This window comes from Anoplopoma fimbria, chromosome 11 (assembly GCF_027596085.1).
Source record: "Anoplopoma fimbria isolate UVic2021 breed Golden Eagle Sablefish chromosome 11, Afim_UVic_2022, whole genome shotgun sequence".
In the NCBI taxonomy this organism is placed as follows: Eukaryota; Metazoa; Chordata; class Actinopteri; order Perciformes; family Anoplopomatidae; genus Anoplopoma; species Anoplopoma fimbria.
Window position 1 is genome coordinate 10,691,693 of NC_072459.1, and position 21,566 is coordinate 10,713,258.

At 43.2% G+C, this 21,566-nt stretch overlaps 1 protein-coding gene across 1 annotated transcript in view; it reads right to left on the minus strand.

The window, feature by feature from the left end:
• Window positions 1-482: 482 nt before the first annotated feature.
• The window catches only part of crebbpb (CREB binding protein b), a 33,509-nt gene continuing 12,425 nt past the window's right edge, over window positions 483-21,566 (minus strand). Inside the window, 30 exon segments of the mRNA XM_054606741.1 lie at window positions 483-3,882; window positions 3,993-4,274; window positions 4,537-4,698; window positions 4,951-5,118; window positions 6,166-6,331; window positions 6,434-6,547; window positions 6,659-6,805; window positions 7,458-7,608; window positions 7,756-7,823; window positions 8,003-8,080; window positions 8,205-8,261; window positions 8,417-8,527; window positions 9,545-9,633; window positions 9,798-10,037; window positions 10,137-10,255; window positions 10,337-10,495; window positions 10,498-10,516; window positions 10,801-10,998; window positions 11,151-11,522; window positions 11,675-11,863; window positions 12,452-12,573; window positions 12,886-12,948; window positions 13,114-13,288; window positions 13,491-13,608; window positions 13,724-13,861; window positions 14,179-14,278; window positions 14,396-14,641; window positions 15,534-15,647; window positions 16,811-17,063; window positions 18,152-18,319. Coding sequence (XP_054462716.1) covers window positions 1,480-3,882; window positions 3,993-4,274; window positions 4,537-4,698; window positions 4,951-5,118; window positions 6,166-6,331; window positions 6,434-6,547; window positions 6,659-6,805; window positions 7,458-7,608; window positions 7,756-7,823; window positions 8,003-8,080; window positions 8,205-8,261; window positions 8,417-8,527; window positions 9,545-9,633; window positions 9,798-10,037; window positions 10,137-10,255; window positions 10,337-10,495; window positions 10,498-10,516; window positions 10,801-10,998; window positions 11,151-11,522; window positions 11,675-11,863; window positions 12,452-12,573; window positions 12,886-12,948; window positions 13,114-13,288; window positions 13,491-13,608; window positions 13,724-13,861; window positions 14,179-14,278; window positions 14,396-14,641; window positions 15,534-15,647; window positions 16,811-17,063; window positions 18,152-18,319 — 6,789 coding nt within the window. The 3' untranslated portion in view covers window positions 483-1,479.

The following is a 21,566-nucleotide window of genomic DNA, read 5'->3' on the forward strand; positions in this document are numbered from 1 at the left end:
CGTATTTACACAGTCTGTCTATTTTGTACTTTCCATTATTTCAGGTGGAGTAATTCCTGTTTGTTAATTTGCCCTTGAAGGTCAAACATTCTTAATTAGGATAAAACATCTACTACAAATATCAAATTACTCCAATACTTTAGGATTATCTACTTATTTTGCTATGATTAATTTCTGGCAGTCATTTTGCCAAACAAAAAGGTGAAACGTGTGATGGTTCCAGCTTATAAAATGTGTAAATTGGAGCTTTTCTTTGCCTTACATTGTAGGGTTTAGACCATTAGTCAGGCAAAAAAGCAGAAAGGAATCATCAATTAGGTCTCTAGGAAATTGTGATGGGTGGTTTTTACTTTTTATAGTATTTTAAACACTTAATGAATGACTGAATCAAATAATTGAGACAGTGATCTGCGGCTTGATTAATAATTAAAACCATCATTACAGCAACAGTTCTTTCCAAAACAGAAACATCAGAAGCAGAGTCTGTGGCACACAGGTTTATTTAACAATATGGTATATAAGTACGAAATGAGCCATTTGAACCAGTTTGTACAGTGATTTCATTCTTATTTTCTGCATATTTACAGTCCTGTCTAGCTGCATGATTTACATTAGAGAACAGTTCATCATCAATTCAAGTTTAATGCAAGAGAGAAAATGATGCACAAAACCCTCTCTGAACACAAATCAGCAGTCAAACAAGTTAATTTCCCACCACAGGCAAAAGAGGTCCAGGACTTGATGAAAATTTCTTTTGACTGAGGGAGAGACGAAGCAAGACAAATACTGGGCCCAAGCCTAAAAAGAACATTCCGGCACCTGTGAACATTAACAAGCTTCAACGCAGGTTTCTCTTACACCTGCCTTTTGTGTTTGGGTGTGTGCAATAGTTCCTAGATCTATACAAATACATTTATCTCCCATAGACTCTGCAAACAGGAAAGAAATTAAGGCTTTCCCAAAGGCAGTCCTTTTTGAAAAATGGCATATTAGAATAAATTAGCCAGGAACAGAGAAACAGAGCAAGAGGTGAAACCTGGCAAAAAAAATTCCCAGACAAATAATTTTACAGTCTTCTCAACACAAATACCATATTAATTTGCAAAGGTACAAAATAAAAAAAATTGAATAATAAAATGAAATATTTTTTGTTTTGAGAAGTTTTGTTAAAAAAGTCAATACCAGAGCATAACAAATGAAAAACAAATTAAAACAACACCAAGACCAGGGCAAATTCTTGCATGGCTGGTCTGAACCAAAAATATATTCTTTGTGTCTTTGTTGTCTTCTTTTCAACAGCAAGTATTAAATCACTCTCACTGTGTTGGAAGAAAAAGCAGTCCCTTGGTTTAAGGAAAGTTCACAGTCTGTAGGCCTCGTATGACTCATTTGTTTGTATTTCTTTTAGCTTTTTACATCAGCAAGTACAAAAAATTCTCAGCTGAAAACAGAACAAGGCCTTTCTTCTGTCCCAAAATGCTACAATCCTTCAACAAATTTCTCCAGCGTGTCACCCGTCGTGTCACCCACCATACCCATGTCATTACTCAACCCCCCTCTGTTCGGTGTGTTGAGTTGCGGGAGCATGGCACTTTGCTCCGGCGTTCCCATGTGTCCCTGCTCCATGGAGCCTGACATTGGGCCTCCAAGGCTGGGGTGGGGAGAGCTGGAGTGGAGGGCACCGTGTTGAGGTGAGGGCTGGGGCTGTATCCTCGGGGAGGGACTGGAATGCGGGGGCTGCTGTGAAGGCGGACGGGGCGATTGCACTGGGGCTGGGGAGCGTACTTGGTTTCCCAGGGTGTTTGCCATTGTCTGGCCAGGTAAGTGAGCTCCTCCCTGGGCTTGGCTTTGGAGCATGTGAGGCTGTGGACTCATCGAGTTAGCCTGCGCTGGAGAGACCATCTGCTGCTTCAACATCTGCTGCTGCTGTTGCTGCTGAAGCATGCGCTGCTGGAGGAGGTTCTGGGGCCCGTCCATGCCCATGCCAGGTTGACCCATTTGAGATGTGGGAGGGAGCTGTCCCATGGGCCCCCCACCACCTTGCATAGCCATTTGCTGCTGCATACGGAGCTGGGAGTAGCTTGCTGGCCCTGTCTGCTGTTGGGGGAACTGACCGTGGCCCTGAGGCATGCCTCCCTGCTGCTGCTGCTGCTGCTGCTGAGCCTGCTGCATCTGCTGCATCCTGAGCAGCTGCTGTCTGCGGTACAGTTGGGGATTGCCGTTTTGAGCAGCATTCATCATCTGGCCTTGGGGGCCCATGGTTGCCATGCCCTGCGGCACTGCCTGCTGAGGAGGCTGCTGCTGAGGTGCCATCACTGGCCTCTGTACCTGGTTTGCCATGGCCGCCATGGCCTGCATTCCTGCCTGGGACCCCAGCATGGCCTGAGCGTTCTGCTGCTGTGCCTGCTGCTGCTGCGGCTGCGGCTGGGTGGCCTGGTACTTGGCCGTCCTCTGTTTAATGAAAGCGGCCATTAGGTGGGGGTTGGACTTGAGGATGTTGAGGACCTGCTGTTGCTGCTGTGGGGAGCTGGGAGATTTGAGGGTGCGCAGTAACTCCTGCAGGGCACTCGGAGCGATGTTACCAGGAATCACCCGTGGCATGTTTGGCTGCTGTGGTGTCATCCCTTGCTGTGAGGGCCCCTGGGGAGGCATGACCCCAGGCATTCCGAGACCTTGTTGCTGGGGCATCATGGGCCTCTGCATGAGCTGGTTCTGCTGGGGCATGGGGGTTCCCTGAACCTGCTGAGGTGCCATGGGGACCTGTTGAGGAGGGACCTGTGGTTGATGACCCTGGGGATTCTGCATGGGATTCTGCAACCCTGTACCCCATTGGCCCGGCATCACCTGGGGGCCCCGTGGCCCCTGCATCATCTGCATCTGGCCCTGCATGGGCCCCATCATTCGAGGGTGGTTCATGGGCATCCCGTTCATGGCATAATTCTGTTGTTGCTGTTGCTTTGCCTTGGCAGCCAACTCGATCTGTCTGGCTACCTTCAGGGCTTGGAGCAGTGGCTGTTGTTGCTGCTGTTGTTGTTGTTGCTGCTGTTGTTGTTGTTGTTGTTGTTGTTGTTGTTGTTGTTGTTGTTGTTGTTGTTGTTGCTGCTGCTGCTGCTGCTGCTGCTGTTGTTGTTGTTGTTGCTGTTGCTGCGTTGTCTGAGGCTGCTGTTGGTGGGTCATGTTATGCAGAGGTGACTGCTGCTGATGAAGAGGGGATGACTGAGGCCCTGGTTTGCCCTGCGGCACTGGTGTTGGGGGCTGGCTGCTGCGGCCATTGTTGGGGAAGCCTTGGGCCATATTGGCAGGGTTTGGTGGCTGCTGTTGTTGGGGCTGGTTGGGCATGGGCTGGGGGGTCTGGGGTGTGTTAGGCTGCTGCACAGAGTTGGGGGTGTCAGGGGCAGCTGAGGTAGGTGGAGATGGCATGGGCATACCCCTTCCAGCCATGGTGGCCATCCTCCGGCGCATCATTTGAGCCTGCTGGAGCCTGTGCTGCAGCTGCTGCTGACGGAGTTTGTGCTTGATGTTGAGGCAGAAGGGAACAGGACACTTGTTCTCCTGACAGTGCTTAGCGTGATAACAACACAGAGCGATGAGTTGCTTGCACACAGGGCAGCCACCATTGGTCTTGCGCTTGCAGCCTTTGGTGTGTTGAACCACCCGCTTCATCTTCTGGCATGAAGGAAGAGAGCAGTTGGCATTGCGGCACTGGCAGGCATGGACCAGGGACTGGATGCAGCGCTGGATGCTGAGACGGCGGCTCTCCTGAGGGCTCTTGGAGGCCTCTCCACCCTGACCGTTGCTGTCGTCGTCTAGACCAAGGCCCCACTTAACCATCTGGTGCTCGTGGCCCTTAATGTTGTAGCAGTTAATGCATAGGTCATAGTCCTGATGAAAGGTAAGTAAGAACACATTAAGGTTATGTTAAATATAACATTTCATTCAGAATTGATACAGATATAAATTTCAAAACATATTGGTAGTGTCATCATTCCTACCTCACAGACGGTGCAGTGCCAGCGAGTCTCTACGTGGTGCTTGCACTCATTGCAGGTGTAAACAAAGCGGTCCTGGCCTTGGTTGTGCAGCTCTACCAACATACACATCGTGCTCCATTTGCACCTTCTCAGTGAGCTGAACTCCCAGTGCTTGTCCCTGGCCAAAGTCAGAAAGGCATCCCGACCATCCATCAGGTCACAGGTCAACAGAGGGTCGGGGTCCATAATGGGTGGCAGGGTGTTAATGACTGGCCCGGCATGGAGGTGGATTACAAAAAACACCTGGTAGTAGAAAGGAGGAGAAACGTGTTGGTTAGTTGTAAGTACAGTTGAAGTGTGACAAACTCTCAGTCCAGCCCATGCTCTCTAAAGCCGATGGGTCCAGTTTTGTGCTGGTGCACTATCGTGCCTAGATGTACCTCTTAAAGGCGCAGTCATGAGAAAGGACCTGTTCTTTGCAAATATTTGGTCAACCATTAAACCTAACAGCTTGTTTTAAAAAAAAAAAAAAAAAAACTATGTTTCAGTTGTTAGGATTTCCCACCTCCTTATGTTTCTCCATGGTGGCGTAGAGCTTCTGGGACAGGTCATTGGCTACATTCGGCATCCCAGGCTTTTTCTTATTGGCTCGGCTGACGCTGCTCTTGTTTTTGTTGGTTTTCTTGTTATTCTTCTTTTTGGCATTTTTGCTGTCAGCTTGGGCCCCCTTGAAAAAAGATGGACATGAAGGTTCAGAGAGACTGCACAACAGACAAGATGATGTTATGCAGTTAAGCCGAGTGGTTATACAACGCCTGAATGACTGCTGAAAGCTTTTATACAATGAGCACTTGAAGATGATCAAATATGGGGTGAAACAGAGGCCCAAGCACCGGGCTGTTGATTTTGGCATAACAAGAGCTTTCCTTTAATAAAAAACCATTTCAACATGCTTAATCTGCCTATCCATCTAACTCACCTCTGGTGCCTCACAGGTGGCTGTGTTCTCCTCCTTCTTCCTCTCTTCCTCCTCCTGCTCCAGCTCCTTGATGCTCTCCTCCAGAACATTAGGCCAAAAGTCACCCTCAAAGTACGGCAGCTCATTGGCACTGGTCAGCCGGTCTTCTGTTGCCTGTTTGAAAATGTCCTGAAACCAAACACAAAAGACTTCCATCAGGCAAGATAGTTACACAGCTGTTAAAGAAAATGTCTGCAAGTTTCATTAAGTTTACGACCAATTCAAATGTAAAGTGAACATCTTAAATGGAAAAGATGATGGTGCTAAAGCATACAGTAAAGATAGGCCTAAGCTATAGATTGTTTTGGGATCGTAGTTTTTGTTCTCATACTTTTTGCAATAAACTATACCAGACACAAGGGGGAGCCCCCCCTATACGGCACTGTTTTGGATTGGAGACAGTGACATGCTGATAACTACTTTTTGTCTCCTTAGCAGAGACAAAAAGGATAATTCAAAGCATATAAATACTATGATTTAGAAAAGGGCCTTATTGTAGATTTATATTGAAATACTTAAAAAAGTCTTTATCAGTATGTCAAGTAAAGTAGTTTTAACTCTAATCGTAATACTTTAAATGTACAAGTTCATACCATTAGGCTTTTTTGTTGTTGTGTGTAGTTGAGACCACTTCAAAGCTAAGTTATCATCATGGTTACTTGTCAAAATGTATTCCTGTTATGCTTTTTTTTCTGTAACTTTTACAGAATACAGTAACCTTTTTTGTATCATAATTACAAAACACCGTCCATATATTCCATCATTCCCCAAGCCTGCTCATCATCCAGACATGTGCAACGCTGAACCACCATCTCTTTATGAGAGAATCCAGTTTCAATACCATTATATGACGTGACAGGAAACAAACCAGATCATTGCCTACAAAACAACAACAGTAAACAGTTAACAGAAATGACTAAGATAACCCTATATGCATACTAAACCAAAAATAATATGATAATCAGCTTGTCATTTTTAGCCTAATGTAGAGCAGGCTCATAAGTTCATTAGTTTTTATTTAAAAAATAATATGATAAGGCATTTGACTGATGCCTAATCACAACATACGGGGTTGTGTCTGACTTACTCACTGTACATTTATACCTGCTGGCAAAATGGTTAACTATAGCTGCGGAAATCTTGAAAGACAAGGCATTGACGTGATCATTTTCTGACCTTGTAATCATGTAGGATCCTCTCAGCGAAAGCCTTGTCCAGCATCTTTCTGTACCACTCTTGGAGCCTCTTGGGCTTGGGGATCTTCTGGTCCGGAGGGTGGCAGTGAAAAATGTAGTCATCTCCTTCACTGGGTGGGCAGGCCCAGATGTGACCCATCACATACCTGAGGGCAACAAGAGCTTTCAGACACTTGCAGGAATGATGCTTACAGCATTAGTTGACATTGTGTGCAACACTACACTGTGTAAAGTTACTCTCGACCTACCCCAGTTTCTTCACATACTCCAGGTAGCCTATTAAGATCTCATGGTAAACTGCAGTCCTTAGAACACGTGGCCTGAAGAAGTGAATACTGTCGAGGTATGATATGTAAACCCGTCTGCAAAGAAAATATGGAGAATTTAATCAAAGAGCAAAACACACAAAATAAAAAAATAAACTGAGAAAAACGGCATGCACCAATCCTATTTTTATTTTCCTGTAGTTTTACCTGGTATTTGGAAAGGGGCACTCTGAGCCGTACTCCTGGACATGCATGCCAAAGAAACAAACGTCCACCCCGTCGATTTCCTCAAATGCAAAAAGTGCTTTGGTTCTGTAAGGGAAGGTCTCCACCATCTCGCCCGTGTCCACAAACCTGTGGAAACAGAGAAGCATAGGTAAAGTTACAGGGTGTTTTTGGAACAATTTGCATATTTTACAGAGGAATCATATTCATGGTCAGGTCTACATGCATGTTTGCTTACTTGGAGATTTATATTTATACACTTCCGAGGAAAACTGATGTGAAAGACTAGGCAAGAAAATCAAAGTGCTTCTTTAGTGTATTTACATTATTCCAGTGGCAGAAGGTCACCACAATAGAGAAGTATATGGAGATCTTTATTTACACAATTAAAGCCATGAATTAAAAGTGACAATGTATGGGGTTGTCCTGGTGGCGTCCGTGGTTTAAGTCCAGTTGGACACCTTTGTTGCATGTCATCCCTCCTCTCTCCCCTCATTTCCTGTCACCCCTACACTGTCTTTGATAAATAAAAGGCCAAAATGCCACAAAACAAAACAACAAAAATATATTCTCAATTCTTTAGTAGAGCTTTAATAAACCCCAACTTCTCTGCTGATTTGTTTCTCACATTAGAAACGTTTGTAAGTGGTATCGTGTTTAGTTTCCAGTTGAACGTACATTAAGAAAGCAGACACACAAAGTATCTAGCATGTTATTCCAAATCTAACACATTTTTTGCAAAACATGAGAAACCCACTTTATCAGCAGGTGAGAACCTTACCTCGACTTCATGCCAGGCTTAATCTCCACATTTTTGTCAGAGCTGGCCACAACTCGCACAAACACCTCGCCAGCCTCAGGATGGTTCTGTCTTTTCAAGTACTTATTAACTCTGTCCTCGATGTATGTCCCCAATCTGGTTGACTGCAACCCTTTACATAGGCCAGCGCAAACACAACAACAAAATGCATTTAATATCAACCCAAGATGTATACATTGAGACTTAAGTGTGATCAAATAAAGGATAATTAAAATCAAATTAAAATGTTACTGTTCTTTGACCATTAAATGCAACTTACTTCTGGCTGAAAACTTGTTCTCCTTTCTTGTTTTGCCAGATTTCTTCAAACAGTTGTCACAGATAAAGCTGGAGGAAATAAAGATTACATTGCAGTATAGAGTCAACATACAGTAACGCTGGCATATGCAAATACCTAGTAAGAAGTAAGAGTTCTGTAATTCGTAAGAAGGAATTTTGTTAAAGTCAAACATGGACTGTGTGCTTAAATGGCTGGAAAGTTGTCCAACAGCCACAGCGAGACTTACCCTGTTGGCCAAATAACATCGTAGTGCAGCACGCAGATCTGATGCATCTTTCGTCCGCAGTCTTTACATTCAACAAACCTGGCAAGGACAAAAAAATTGCTTTTTTTGGTGCTTTTCTTCCCCAAAGAAATAGAATAATCCATAACAAAAAGCCATAACATCAATGAGAGTCAAATTAAACTCTACCACTACTACTACTCACGGTTCAGGGTCCAACATGTCATTTTTCTTCTTTTCAAACTGCTCTTTTGATATCATGCTGCATTAAAAAAAGAGATAAAGACACAACCAAGTTCACATTGGCTCCCATTATTGAAACTCCTTTTCCACACAAAAAAGTCGAGAGAAAACTGCCTGATAATCTCTCAAGATTATCATCAAGTGGTGTTCGGCCACCCGGGCCTGGTAACTTACGTCTGTGGCTGTGCCGGGTCGTCCCCCAGGGTCACACTGTTGCCCTGGATCTCGTTGAAGCACTTCTCACAGAAGTGATACCTGTCGGCAATAAGGCCATATTTGGGTGAACTGCAGCCAGCACACACAGTAGCAGCACAGGCAAACCGGCGTACAGGTGGCAGAATGCAGAGTATACGGAGCACACGGCAACAACCGAGGACGGAGCATGGGCAGCGGACAGACGGAGGGACACATACACATACACACACACACACACAGGCAGAGGTACATGTTAGTGACAGTTAAAATGGTCATGATCCAGCCACTCTCATTCAAACTAGAACAGAAATAGGGGAAACATGCTTAAATGTTAATAATGGTATTATTGGTATGATCAACAACAAATTAATTTAAAGGTAACTGCTGTATGTCTACAAGACGCCATTTAACTACATGTAGTAATATGAATACAACATAAAAACACAGTTTCACTGCAATCATTTAACATAAGCAGCATGCATTATGATCAGATGAAGGAATGATATGGTCATGCTTGGAGAGACGGGATGAGTAACAATGCAAAAACAAATGTGAAAGTGTCCAGTTACCCGACTTAATTAATGTTATTTGAGTCATGGGTATTTCCGTCCTTATACTTTAGGAATTTAGATGAAGATTTGGTCAAGTGATAACACCTTGCTTTACCTTGCTCTTAGAACAATACAATAAATTCATTACATTCTCATAAACACTGACTTTTTGTTGGAAGCCTTGAATCCTATGTGGGTAAACTTCCCAACATTTCATTGCGAGTATCTGCAATAATCGAATGGTGTTGCGTTTGGAATGATTAGAGGTGCAGAAGCAGATTCTGCACAGCAGGGGGAGCTTTGGTGCTGGTTTTTGAGCACAGCAGACATATTAGGACAACACAGGGCCAGATAATGCACATTCTGCTTGGCCACAATATACAAAACTCAGTGGTGTCTGTTACAACTCCATAAAGGAAAAGCCATGTGAATAACGTCCTTATAGCTCTATGTGAGGTGGTACCTTTGGCCAAGTTTAATCTTTGAGGAGGAAGCTGCACACTTTCTCTTTATAACTCCTCTCTACCCCCTCAGAAGGGTCGGCATCACATTTTACCTGTTCTGGTAGCTGTAGTAGGTGCCGTCCCTGGAAATGGTACACAACTGTTTGCCATAGCAACACAGCGTCTGGGGTGAGAACTCGTACTGTGGAAACATAAGAGAGAACATTAACAATCCATATCATTGTTACAAACAGGTTGCACCCAGGTCAGGATCCAAAAACAGGTAAAAAAAATAGTGTGAACGGACACAATAAATATAGGAATAAGTTCAGTTTTGTGTTAAATTCCCATCTCGTATGGTCTCACCTTCCTGCCGCAGCAGTAGCCCAGGCCCTGCATGACGGGATCAATCTCTGCTTCAAACACTTCTGCCAGCTTGGTGCAGTACTTGTAGACACGGGATGTTTTACGGTTATACAACCACGCATTGTTGAACATGAGCCACACGTCGTCCACATACTGCCACGGCTCCTGGTATTGACCCGTATCCAGCTTACGCTTGATGGTGGACAAGTCAATGGGATTCTTCACAATGTCAAAGTAGTCCTGTGAAGCAGGAGAGACACATTAGCAGGGATGAGGAAATCATGCTTAACAGGATTTTCTGTGGGTTGAGAATTATTGTGTGTTATTGTGGACACTCACAGGGATGCCTAGCAGCATGGGGTCTACAGGTTGTCTGAAGGGCAGTGACTCTGGGTCTTGCCTGTAGAGGGCCTCAAGTGTTGGCATTAGGGCTTGTCTCAGCTCCTCTGGCTTGAAAACTGGACGGACAATAACAATGTTATATGACGCAAACATATTGTTACACACTTGATATATACAAATGAGATCTGTGTTCTTACTCTTTTTCCGGTTTTGAGTGCCTGAGGCGGCCGATGTGCCGTTGGCCCCACTTTCATCCTCTTCTTTGGGTTCTGTCTTCATCTCCGGCTTCTTTTCCTCAGTTTCCATTGGTTCCTGCTTTGGCTCTGCTGCATCTGGCTCCTCCTTTTTCACCAGCGGGGTTTGGTATCGTCGTCCGGCTATATGAACAAAACAATGGTTTATCAGCTATCCTACAATGGTGATTCAGGAAACAATCAAGCATTTAAAGCATTACATTTTTTTTTAATTCTTTTAACATTTTTGAGATGCTCCCAGAAGTCAAATTTACTTTTTAGGACATTAAATTTGAGCAGGGTTGGACATGGTGGACTGAATTTGCAATACTGGCAAACAAAACAGCAAATGGTTTATAGTCTGACTTACAGTAGTGTGCTTCTATATTCTTTCTGTAAGTAAATTATCTTATAAATCATGAACATACCTCCATTTTTATATCTTGTTGCTTCTTTCCAGACTTGTGGTCATCTTCTTCTTCTTCTTCTTCTTCTTCGTCTTCTTCTTTTACTTCAGGTTTGGCTTCAGCGCCGCCTTTGTCAGGCAAGGCCTGCTGGGACATCAGCTCAGCCACAAAAGCTGGGGTGGGCACTCTGTTATCTATACTCGCCGCTGCCTGGGACAACTTTAAAGACAGAAGGAAGAGAAATTCTGATCACAATGCTGATGATATACATAAATCTAGTCATATTGATTTATAAGCACATTGACGACTGTCAGTTATCCTCTATAGTTAGCATTTAGTTAGGTCGTTTTACGTGACGACCAGTATCTCACCGGTGTGCTGGGGTGGTGTGCCTGCACTGAGGTGGGCTGCTGAATCTGGCTGGGGGGTTCTGTCAGAGGCTGCAGGGGTGTGATTGGCTGGGAGGGGTCAGGTGTGCCCATGGCTGAGGGGGGGCCAGGGAGGCTACTGGGTATGTGGGTTGGGGTGGAGGAGGGTCCACCTGTGGAGGCGGGGGTAGAGGGCTGCGGTGGCACCTGGGCCTGTGCAGAAGCATGGTGCTGCTGCAGCTGCTGAGGCTGCAGGCTGGCAGAGGCATTGGGTGGAGGAGTAGCGCCAAGGGTGGGCTGGGCTGCAGGGCCACAGGGCAGCTGGGAGCCAAGGGACCCCAGTGCATTCAGAGGGAGGTTAGAGTTCTGTGGCTGCTGGGACAAAGAGGGATGCGCGTTTAGCAAACCAATACACACCATTCATTAAGCAGGCAACATGCTGACACTCATAAGGCCACGTTCAGACAGAAAAATGCAGGGAGACCTGAAAACGCTAGCAGCGTAAAGCACAGCACAAAAGTTCTCACCTGTGTGACAGCAGCCTGTGTTATGGGCTGACCCAGGCCTACATTCACGTTCATTGCTCCACCTGCAGCAGCAGTGAACTGGCCCTGTGGCAGGAACTGGCCCTGGTTGGCTGGCTGCGGTACCATGTTATTAGCATGACTACCCATCATTCCTTGAGTCTGCGGCATCCTTGACGGGGACATGCCCATCTGAAAAAGACAGGATAAATTTATTATGACAGCAGGCCTTCTAATATTCAACGTCTGACAAGTTACATAAACTGAATCGAATGCAGCATGTATGCGTGCTATTACTACAATGGTCTTCTTAAGGCCATGTGGTGTTAATCACAAATAAACAATGTGCTGTATCAAAACACAGCATGGCAACAGATCTTAGTCAGGGAGGAAAAAGAAACAGCTATAAGCCAGGCTTTGGGTTGTGCCATGCCGTGTTACGTTACAGAATGCTGTGGCTGGTTAATAAATTGATCAGGACCTGTGTCAACCACATTCACAAAATGGTAACAGACTAAGAAATGAACAATCAGTGAAATAGTGTAAGGCACTTGACAGTCAAGAGGAGCGTAATGTGGAGGAAAGTGGCAGAGAACGACAGAAAAAAATGAAACAGGAACTAAACAACTGTAAACAAATCAAACACAGTGACAAAAACTGGAAAATGGCTCTAGGAAGTGCAAGTTTTAAAAGGCATGCTGGCAGAAAAACGGCCGCTTCAAAGAGATAGGAGAAAAAAAAAATATGAAAAGGCAGGGAGACAGAGGAGAAAGACCTTACCGCTGGGACAGAGCTCATGTTCATTTGCTGTGGATGGTTCATGGGGGAGGGAGCACGTGCTCCCATGGGTGCCTGAGACATCTGTGCATTCTGCATTGCCATTGGGTTAAACTGATTGATTCCTGTGGGAACAGATACACACACAATTATATACTTGTTTATCATACTTAGGAGTTGTTGTAATTTAATAATCCACGTCCTTGTGGGTTGGCAGAGGCACTGAACCAGATCACTTGAACATCAGAGTTCTTACAAATGTATTCAGCTTTTACTGGTTGAACAGTCAGGTGTTGAAATGCTCACCAATTTTCTGTACAACATTTAAACATCAACACATTTGTAAACTTAACAACCATCAAGGTTAGCCAAAGAAGCGCATATGGGGATTGATTTTCTGTATACGACTGCTAAGAAAGCAAAGAGCAAACACCAACCTTGGGGCACCTGCATACGGCTCATTATCTGATTTGGCATGTTGGGCATAGGCACAGGTCCATCTGAAAGAAGACAGGATAAAACAGTTTTCATTTATCAGTTGCCATCAGTAACAGAAATGCTTTGTACTTGTATCAACTGAGAACTGCGGAATAGTTAGCCAGTATTCATATCTTTCCCCTTTAGTATTTTGTCACCCAGAGTATAGAGAGAGTTTGGCTACTAACTGGGAGAGCGGACGCCCTGTCCTGGGCCCATGGCGTTGGGCTGAGCCATTCCAGGTTGCTGAGGCCCAGCTGTGCCCACCATGCCAGGTTGTTTCTGGAGCCGTGAGCGCCTCTTCTCCTCTAACTCCTTCTGGATTTTGTAGATTTTCTCTGCCAGGAAGTGGTAATACTCATCCTAGTAAGAGAAGAGGAAAGACATTTTTTAAATAATATTAAATGTGATTATAAGTATCTGGTTCAGTTTTAAATTATTTGCTCTCATCTCATAGTGACAAGAGAAAGGCCTTAGAATTAAAACCCCAAAAAATTAAACAGGAGCCTAAGATGACTTTCATCACTCGGGTTGTAATGGTATGATAATGTATTATGTTAGTTACCCTGCTGTTAGCTGACTCGTACATGTCACCCTCAACCTTGCGTGCATACGCCACCAGGTTCTCCATTCGCCGGTCCTTCAGCGCTGCAGGGTCTGGGGTGGGGAATATGGCTTGTACACTGAAGAAAGACAGCAGAAAAATAAAAAATACTCAGAAACACCAACTTCTATTGTGTTTTTCATATGACAGACCATGAGTATTTAGAATACATCCGTTTGATTTTTTGGACTCACAGTTTGTGCACCAGGTGGGTGCGCAGGTCCTGAGTGACGTGTTCATGCCAGGCCTTCCTTATCCCTGAAGAAGAGAGAGGGGTGGCAGCGGGCAGGTTTCCCATGCCTCCCACTACTGACCCATCTGGCATCAGCTGACTATAAGACAGTGAAATAAACCATTATTTAGAAAATAATGCTTATTGATGATTCCACAAATGGTTTCATTAATGATACCATGTGAACATAAATTGTAATTAACATCGTTATTTCTGTTCTCATACATTTTAGAAACATTTGAAAAAAGAACCCAAAGGGCAGACAGCAGATTGAGATATTGGATGATTATTTGTCAACAGCAGATGCACTGGATGGCGATTCGGTCTATAAAATAATTAAATGGCCGCTACATCACATAGTGATCATGCCAGCAAGGGCCGTGTTTTGTGTGACATATTAAGGATGAGAATTCTCACTTGTTGAGTGTGGATGGTAGAGAGGAGTCAGAGTGCATGCCAGCCGGGTCTGAAGAGGGGACACCCATGCCTCCTGCCATCTGGTTCATCTGATTAGTGCCTGATAAATTTAATTTACAAGAGTTTACAAGAAAATGGCTTAGCAACAGAGTCAAAACATTGTTATCATGTGTACATAATCTTCTAAAATGGCAGTGAAGTCCTATCTATGTTGTACCTCGTGGGTTCAGACTTCGCAGCTGCTGGTGCTGGGGGCCCTGGGGATTTTGCTGAGAGGGTCCCTGTCCCTGGACTTGGGCAGGGGACTGGTTCCCATACGGCAGGCCAAGGGCAGCGTAGGCCCTCTGCATGGAGCTGGGGTCGATGTGTGTGGCAGCACTGTTGATGGTTGTGGTACTGGGCTGGCCAGGTCCCACTGTACTGATGGCGTTCTGCAGGCTAGCCCCAGGAGAACCGAGCATGGCTGGAGGGAGAAGACGAGGATATATATATTTAATAAAGAATTTAATTAATAAACTGCAATAAATATATAGGAATATAAATCATGAAACACAAATAATTAACATATAGAATCAAAATCAGCTTTATTGGCCAGGTATGTGTACACATGCAAGGAATTTTACTTTGTTTTTGTTAATCTCAAATGTATATACACAGAAGTAGACAATCAAACACAACAACAACAAAGCTGAACAAGGTAAACATAAATACTTGACTATATAAATATATATAAAACATTTTTTTTTACTTTTTATTTTCTTCGAACATGAAACATTACATTTTACAACAGTTTTCTTTTTTCTCTTTTTTTTGACCATGTTTTGAGAAGAAAATCTCTATGCTAAAGAATGTTTTCCAGAGTTTCCTCCACAAATCTACAATCCCTGGACTGCTCCCTGCTGTGTTGATTGCTGTCAGGGAGCATGCTGCCTCTGTGGGGATTTAAATCTGTCATAGGCCCTTTTAACCAATCAGAGAGCATGCTGTCCCGAGACCCTGCCCCCACTGATAGCAGGACCATGTAGCCCCTCCCCTGGGTGTCAGATTACCGGTCCAGCCTTTCTAGAGGAATCCTCTCTCCGTTTGAGCTCTAGTCAGTACAGCGCTTTGGAAGAGAGAAACAACCTGCAGGTGGCAGCACTTTATACCACACACTCTGACTTGAGGCCCGCTGCTGAGTGACAACTGCCTTGTTGAACAGTTTACAAGGGGGCTCAAGGGGGTTTTTTTCCCCTTATTTTTTTTATTTTTAAATAAAAAAAGCTGCATGATATTTGCTCTTGATATACTTTAAACCCATTTTTCTTTGGATTATAAATGAATAATAGCAAAAGGGAGAAGCTAGAGTTACTCACGTTGCTGATTCCTCTTGTCACTTGCATTCTTCAAAGGCAGGCAGACCGGACAGTCGTGCCGCGTGCAGTTCTTCCAGTGGGAGATGATCTGTCTGGATGATGCACAGTGAGCCACTGGGGAGAAATAAAAGTGAAACAGAAACATGGAGTGAGGTGTGGTAATTCTGTGATGCAGCACTGACTGACATTTTAAAAGTTAAGGATTTAAATACAGACTAAAAACACACTTCGTTCATAATACGGCATTATAAAAATGAGTAAAACTGGTGCTGATTCGGTAAAGAACGAATACTAATTAGTCAATCCAAACACCACGTCAACCTCAAATACAGTGCAACGGTCTACCTGCCACAGTACAATGTGCAAATAGCTATGTAAAAGTGATTATACGCGTTGTAAAACCATAAATCAATTTACTTTAAGAATATATAAACATCATAGTTCAAAGTTCATCAACTTTTGATGACCTCCTATCTAACCCACAGCTGTCAGAGCTAAGCTGCTCGCTGCCAGAGTAGACGAGGAAATGACAGCGGTATTAAAAAAAGATTAAATTCCTGTTTGCTGATGGTGTCAGTCACTGGGGCATTTGGGGCTTAGCGAGTCAAGAGGGTAGAGTGGCTCTATTTAAGCAATAAAAGACAAAGAGCTTTTACTGCTTTACATTGTATGAAACATTGCAACGCTAGTGATTAAAAAGCACTTCAGCATCATTCTGCTCGTGGTTAAGGAAGTTAAACTAGGTGGAGAACATTAATCATTTTTGAATTAAGGCTTTTTAATCATAATAACACCTCTTCTCTAACAACACAGCAATAGGGGATGCAAATTTCATGAAACTTCCTTAACCAGTCATCAGCCACATATAGATCAATAAATAATTTTACTAAGGACAAGATTGGCAAGCTGTTATATGAAGAGCTGAAGGCGACAGGCGCTTTTGGCAGCCTGGGTGAACTCGAAAGTAAAACAAGCCATCAACACCTTTTGCTGAGCTATTCCAGTGGTTTGTAAAGCTACTGGCATTGTGCCCAAATCACAGGCTCTGATTATGGTTGCTCACAACAGTTATATTAGTTATCAGTATATTAATCATAACTTGGTCAAAATCTTGATCAGATTTTCACAGCGATTTATAGACAAAACATAGATAATTGCTAAGATGAGTGACACTTTTCAGTTAGTGGTCACACAGGTGATCACATTCAAACAGAAGTCAGCTAGAAATGTAATATTCAGATTCAAGCCAGATTTTTCATCACATCACTTTCACTCACCCTGGCAGGACTTGCCGGCCTGGCAGTGGGTCATGTGGTTCAGGACGTTCTTCATGGTGCGGCAATGGGGCAGAGTGCAGGCCCTCACCTCCCCGTTGGCCTGCTCCCGCCGCTGGCACTTATGTGCGTGGAGCAACAGGACCAGCTGCTGCTGAATGAGTTTGCGCTTCTCGGGGTCGGCCGTCGGGCCCGTTGACACGCCACCGGCCCCGGGGACCATGCCCACCGACGCCACCTGCTGCTGCATCTGGGACTGATTGCCATACAAACACAGGTTAGGTAAAGATCAGAATATCAGTCTTTCCCTCATTTTAGACTTCCAGGTTTTAAAATAAAAAAATCTTGATGTACGGCAGGGGCTTGGAGATGTGGTGAAAAGAAATAAAGGAATGAAAATGAAGACACCAGAGAAAAAAGAAGAGACAAAGTAAAAAATGTACAAACAAAAGATTTAAAAGAAAATATACATGAAAACGCTAAGAACGCGAGAGAACGAGGAAAATATATAAAATCAAAATTGAGGTTCTGGCATTTCCTGCCTCTATTAGGCCCATTTCCTGTCCTTCAAACAGATTTGCATAGCTCCAGGCTCTGTTTACTTTGTGCAGTGAAAGACTTTCACTCTGTTCAAGACAGTTAGAGTAAATGTTCAACAACATCAGATTGTACAGCCTTGCACAAATATGTTGCTCTTAATTATATATAACATATATAACATTTTTGTTTGTTTTGTTACATAAAATGGTTGTAGCACTGTCTTATCACACAAGCTAATGCAGAATGTGTATGGGCTGTGTGAAGTTTAGGACTGACTGAGGGCTTGGGTAAGCAGAGTTCATATTACAGATGCACCAATATGAATTTTCTCGGCCGATTACGAGTTTTAAAAAGTCTGACCTGACAATTCCGATTTTCTTTCACCACAATCTCAAAGTTATTTCTACGGTTCCAAAGTCAGTGTAAACAATCAAAACATGTAAATGTTATCTTTTCACTTTGTTATCATCATCTTTAGTGTTTATTTGCATAAACACATAAAGAAATAAAAATCAAATCTGAAACACCCCAGCGATTCTCGTGAGGGGCAAACTGAAAATCTGCCCAATATTCCTTTGGTGTGGGACCAGCATTTGTTGAAAATAGGTCATACACCGTGTGTGTGTGTGTGTATTTTATAGCAGAAGTATATTTACAGTGTCAATGCCCCGCTGCACATCTATGTTTTTGCTCTACATCTTCCCTTGGCTGACAGGTGCAACACATTGATATTGTGGATACAGATACATATTCCCATAAAATGAAAAGGGACGGGGACAGACATAAGATTCAAGTGACACTCACCAGGTTTGGCACACTCCCAGCTCCCTTCAGCTCAGCAGGGAATTGGGGCAGGTTGTTGGAAAGGGCTGTCTTGTTCTGGAGTTGTTGGGCGTTGACCCCCGCTGCCCCCATCTGCTGCACCCCAGCCTGACCATACTGCTGGCCAAACGGACCTCCTGACATCCCCATCTTTAGTACACAATCAGGACAGAGCGAGGTCAGACAATTAATGAGGTGAAATGAGGTGTCCAAATATTATCAAGTGTTGTCGTCCGATGTGGGAAATAAAATGGTGGAAGCTTTGAAAAGTATTTAGAAAAATTATTTTTTGGTTAATTTGATGATAAATGGGCTTAAATGTATGGAAATTCTCCTACAATGTCAAGGGATTTAAGGATATATTTACTATTGGACCCTGAGCAGGTTACATAGACTTGTGTCGGTGGAAGCAACTGAGCCACATTTTTTTTCTTCTTTGAAGTCTTGAGGATCAATGTATTTATTTGTTATTTTATTTATTTATTTTTCTATACAATCCATTTCTACAAAGCCACATTATTGCTTTATTGAACTGCTGGTAATCCTACTTGTTCTTGGGGGTGGAAGCAATAGGGAAGAATATAACACAAAACTGAAAGCTTAAAACTACACTTGAAAAAAAAAAAGTCAAATAAATTGTAAGAAAATGAATAATTTTTATTTCATAATTGGCCTAGGAAAGCTAATAGCTGGCTTTCTTTTCAGGCCCTCGGAAGTTATCTATTCTAATGGCCTTATCATGCATCTGTCTGCTGCTTTTGCCTGCCTTGCTCCACGGCGGCCACAGCAGCAGCCTGCTTCGCTTCGCGGAGATTCCCAACTAACAGCAGTGTTCAGGCAGACAGCGCAAACCCAGCCCAGAAGAGAAAGAGAAACGGGAGGGGACGCACGGAGCTAAAGATCAGCTTGCTCAACAGCTGAGCAGAGCACTGCAATGCTGCCTGCCCCTCCCCCCCTCCGCTGCACAGAAACACACAGACGCTTGCCTGCTGCCTCCCTCCCTCCCTCCCATTCACACATGAGCACGGCCTCATCCTCCTCTCACACACAGGGCTCTCCCACTTGATGATCCGCTCTTACTACGGGAGTGTCACCGGGGTAGAGGACGGCACTGTCACACAGGAAGGCCTCCAGTGTTTCCCCTTTTTAATACCAATATCCATTTTTGTTCCTCCCTTTCTCACCTGCCTCCCCCACCCCCATCCAACACTCAAACCCGCTTTTCTAACCATGATTTACAGCTCCATTATCAAAAGGCCAAAGGCCCAGAGTGAGACATTATAAGCCAGGCAAAGAAAGACAGGAATAAGGATTTTGGGGGGGAAAAAAAGAGTGAATACCAACACACAAATACTTAAATGGTGGAAAAGAAAGCAAAGAGAAAACAATGAGCATCAATGAAAACATCTGAACCAGAAGTTCCTATCCATCTGTGCAATCATTTCTATCTCCTGACTATGAGTGTGAACTAATGATGAAGTGATAACTTCACTTTTAACTTATGCTATCAATTTTCGACCAGTTCCTTATTTTATGCACTTTAAAAAGTATGAATAACATGCCATCTGTATAGAAGCTTTCTGGTAACCTCAAGCTGGACTGGGATTTCTGAAAGAGACTAATATCCTATTTGCAAAACTCATTGCTGCAAGAAAGTTTGAAGCATCTAAAGGACGTTGCGTTGCTGCAAATATTGGGTCAGTTTAACATGTTTGGTATTGCAACAACACATCATCAGCGTGGTAAAAACTAAAGTGTCTCACCAGTCAGTCTAAACGCAGCTCAAATTCCCTAATCAGTGGCTTGGTGAATACTACTTCACTAATTCTATTAATTAAAGCAACTTATCTGTTTTGTTTGTAGATCCCTAAGTATAGAAATTATCACGGAGGGCGGAAATTGACAGACCTGGAATATAACCGGCAAAGATCAAGTGGAGTAACCAGGATGTCTGTCAAAATTAGGGCTTGATGATTAACTGAATTAAAACAGATGTAGAACGCAATTTTCAAATAGCAAAAGATTTAAAAAGAATCGTTGTTATATTTGATGTTACATGAGTGCTGGATAAGGGCTGGAAACCCCTACTGTGACAATTGTTTGCAATACATTTGAATGTGTTTATAGCACAAACTATTGACTACATTTGCAAGACCAAAATAAATATTTTACAATGAACAATAAATCATTTCATTTTAAAATATTAATTCGATTTATCCATCTAAAAGACTCTAAACATAAACAGCAACGATGACCAAACTGTGAAACCGGAATCTTCCTGAGGCTTCAGTCAAGAACTTACACTGTTCCATCTCTTGCACAAGACTATAACTTATATTGGCCAATAAGCAGCCGCAAATTCAGGAAACAACTAATAACGAGAATCTGTGTCCTGTATGCCATCGTCTTCGCACACAAATATAACTGCAAATACGTCTTTTGATCGTTCCAATCTGGTCCAACTGTACCACATCCTTTTTTATATCCTCTTTTTAGATGTTCAGATTAAAACGTTTAATCGTTAACGGACCATGATCATTTTTGACTGATTAATCAGTTAAAAAAAACATTTAATGAGCTTGGCAAAAACTGAGGAGTAGATTCCTAGTCCCTTCACTTTCATCAGTAGGTTGTAAGCAGGACATGGGAACATGGTTTTGGTATTGAGGAGTTGAAGCATTTAATTCACCGACAAATAGCCTAAACTGTACACACACTGCACTAACTAGGACACTTATTGGGAAATTGGCTGCAAGTCAACGTCGTTCTCACTAACTGTCATGAACTGGTGAACTGGAGAGAGTTGCGTGTACACTGAAGCTGGCAGTAAATTATGGATTTAACCTGTTTGTGCATCGCATTATCGTTGCAGCTGGGCGGCTTGTTAGGCAGTTCACAAAAAAACGTTTTATAAATGCAGTGCATTGATATTAGAAAACTTAACAGTCCTGCTGAAAATGAGTGATGAAGTAAAACTGAAATTGGAAATATGTCCTATGAATGAAAGCTGTTAAAAAACTGACCACATTGAAGAGGTATATAGAGATAGAGATTATTGAAAAGGATCAGATTTCTTTACCATATCAAACATTGTCAAATTGAAGCCAAATGTATTTATATATTTTGAGCATTAACATATATATTCTTTCTTTCAAAGAGACAGTGAAGCACATACATTTCTCCTGCTCTAATCAAAAAAACAAACATCACCCTCCCAAATTTTGGCCCAATGTCTCTCCGAAGGCAGCTATACAAGGTAAAAATGACATGTGCCAGATTCTAAAGTTTTATCAAACCTCAAACACAATCCTGGCATCTCAATGTGATGTTAAAGGCAGATGTTTCAGTATTGTATCGAATATAAAATAACTCACCAATACACAGGTACACATCAAGC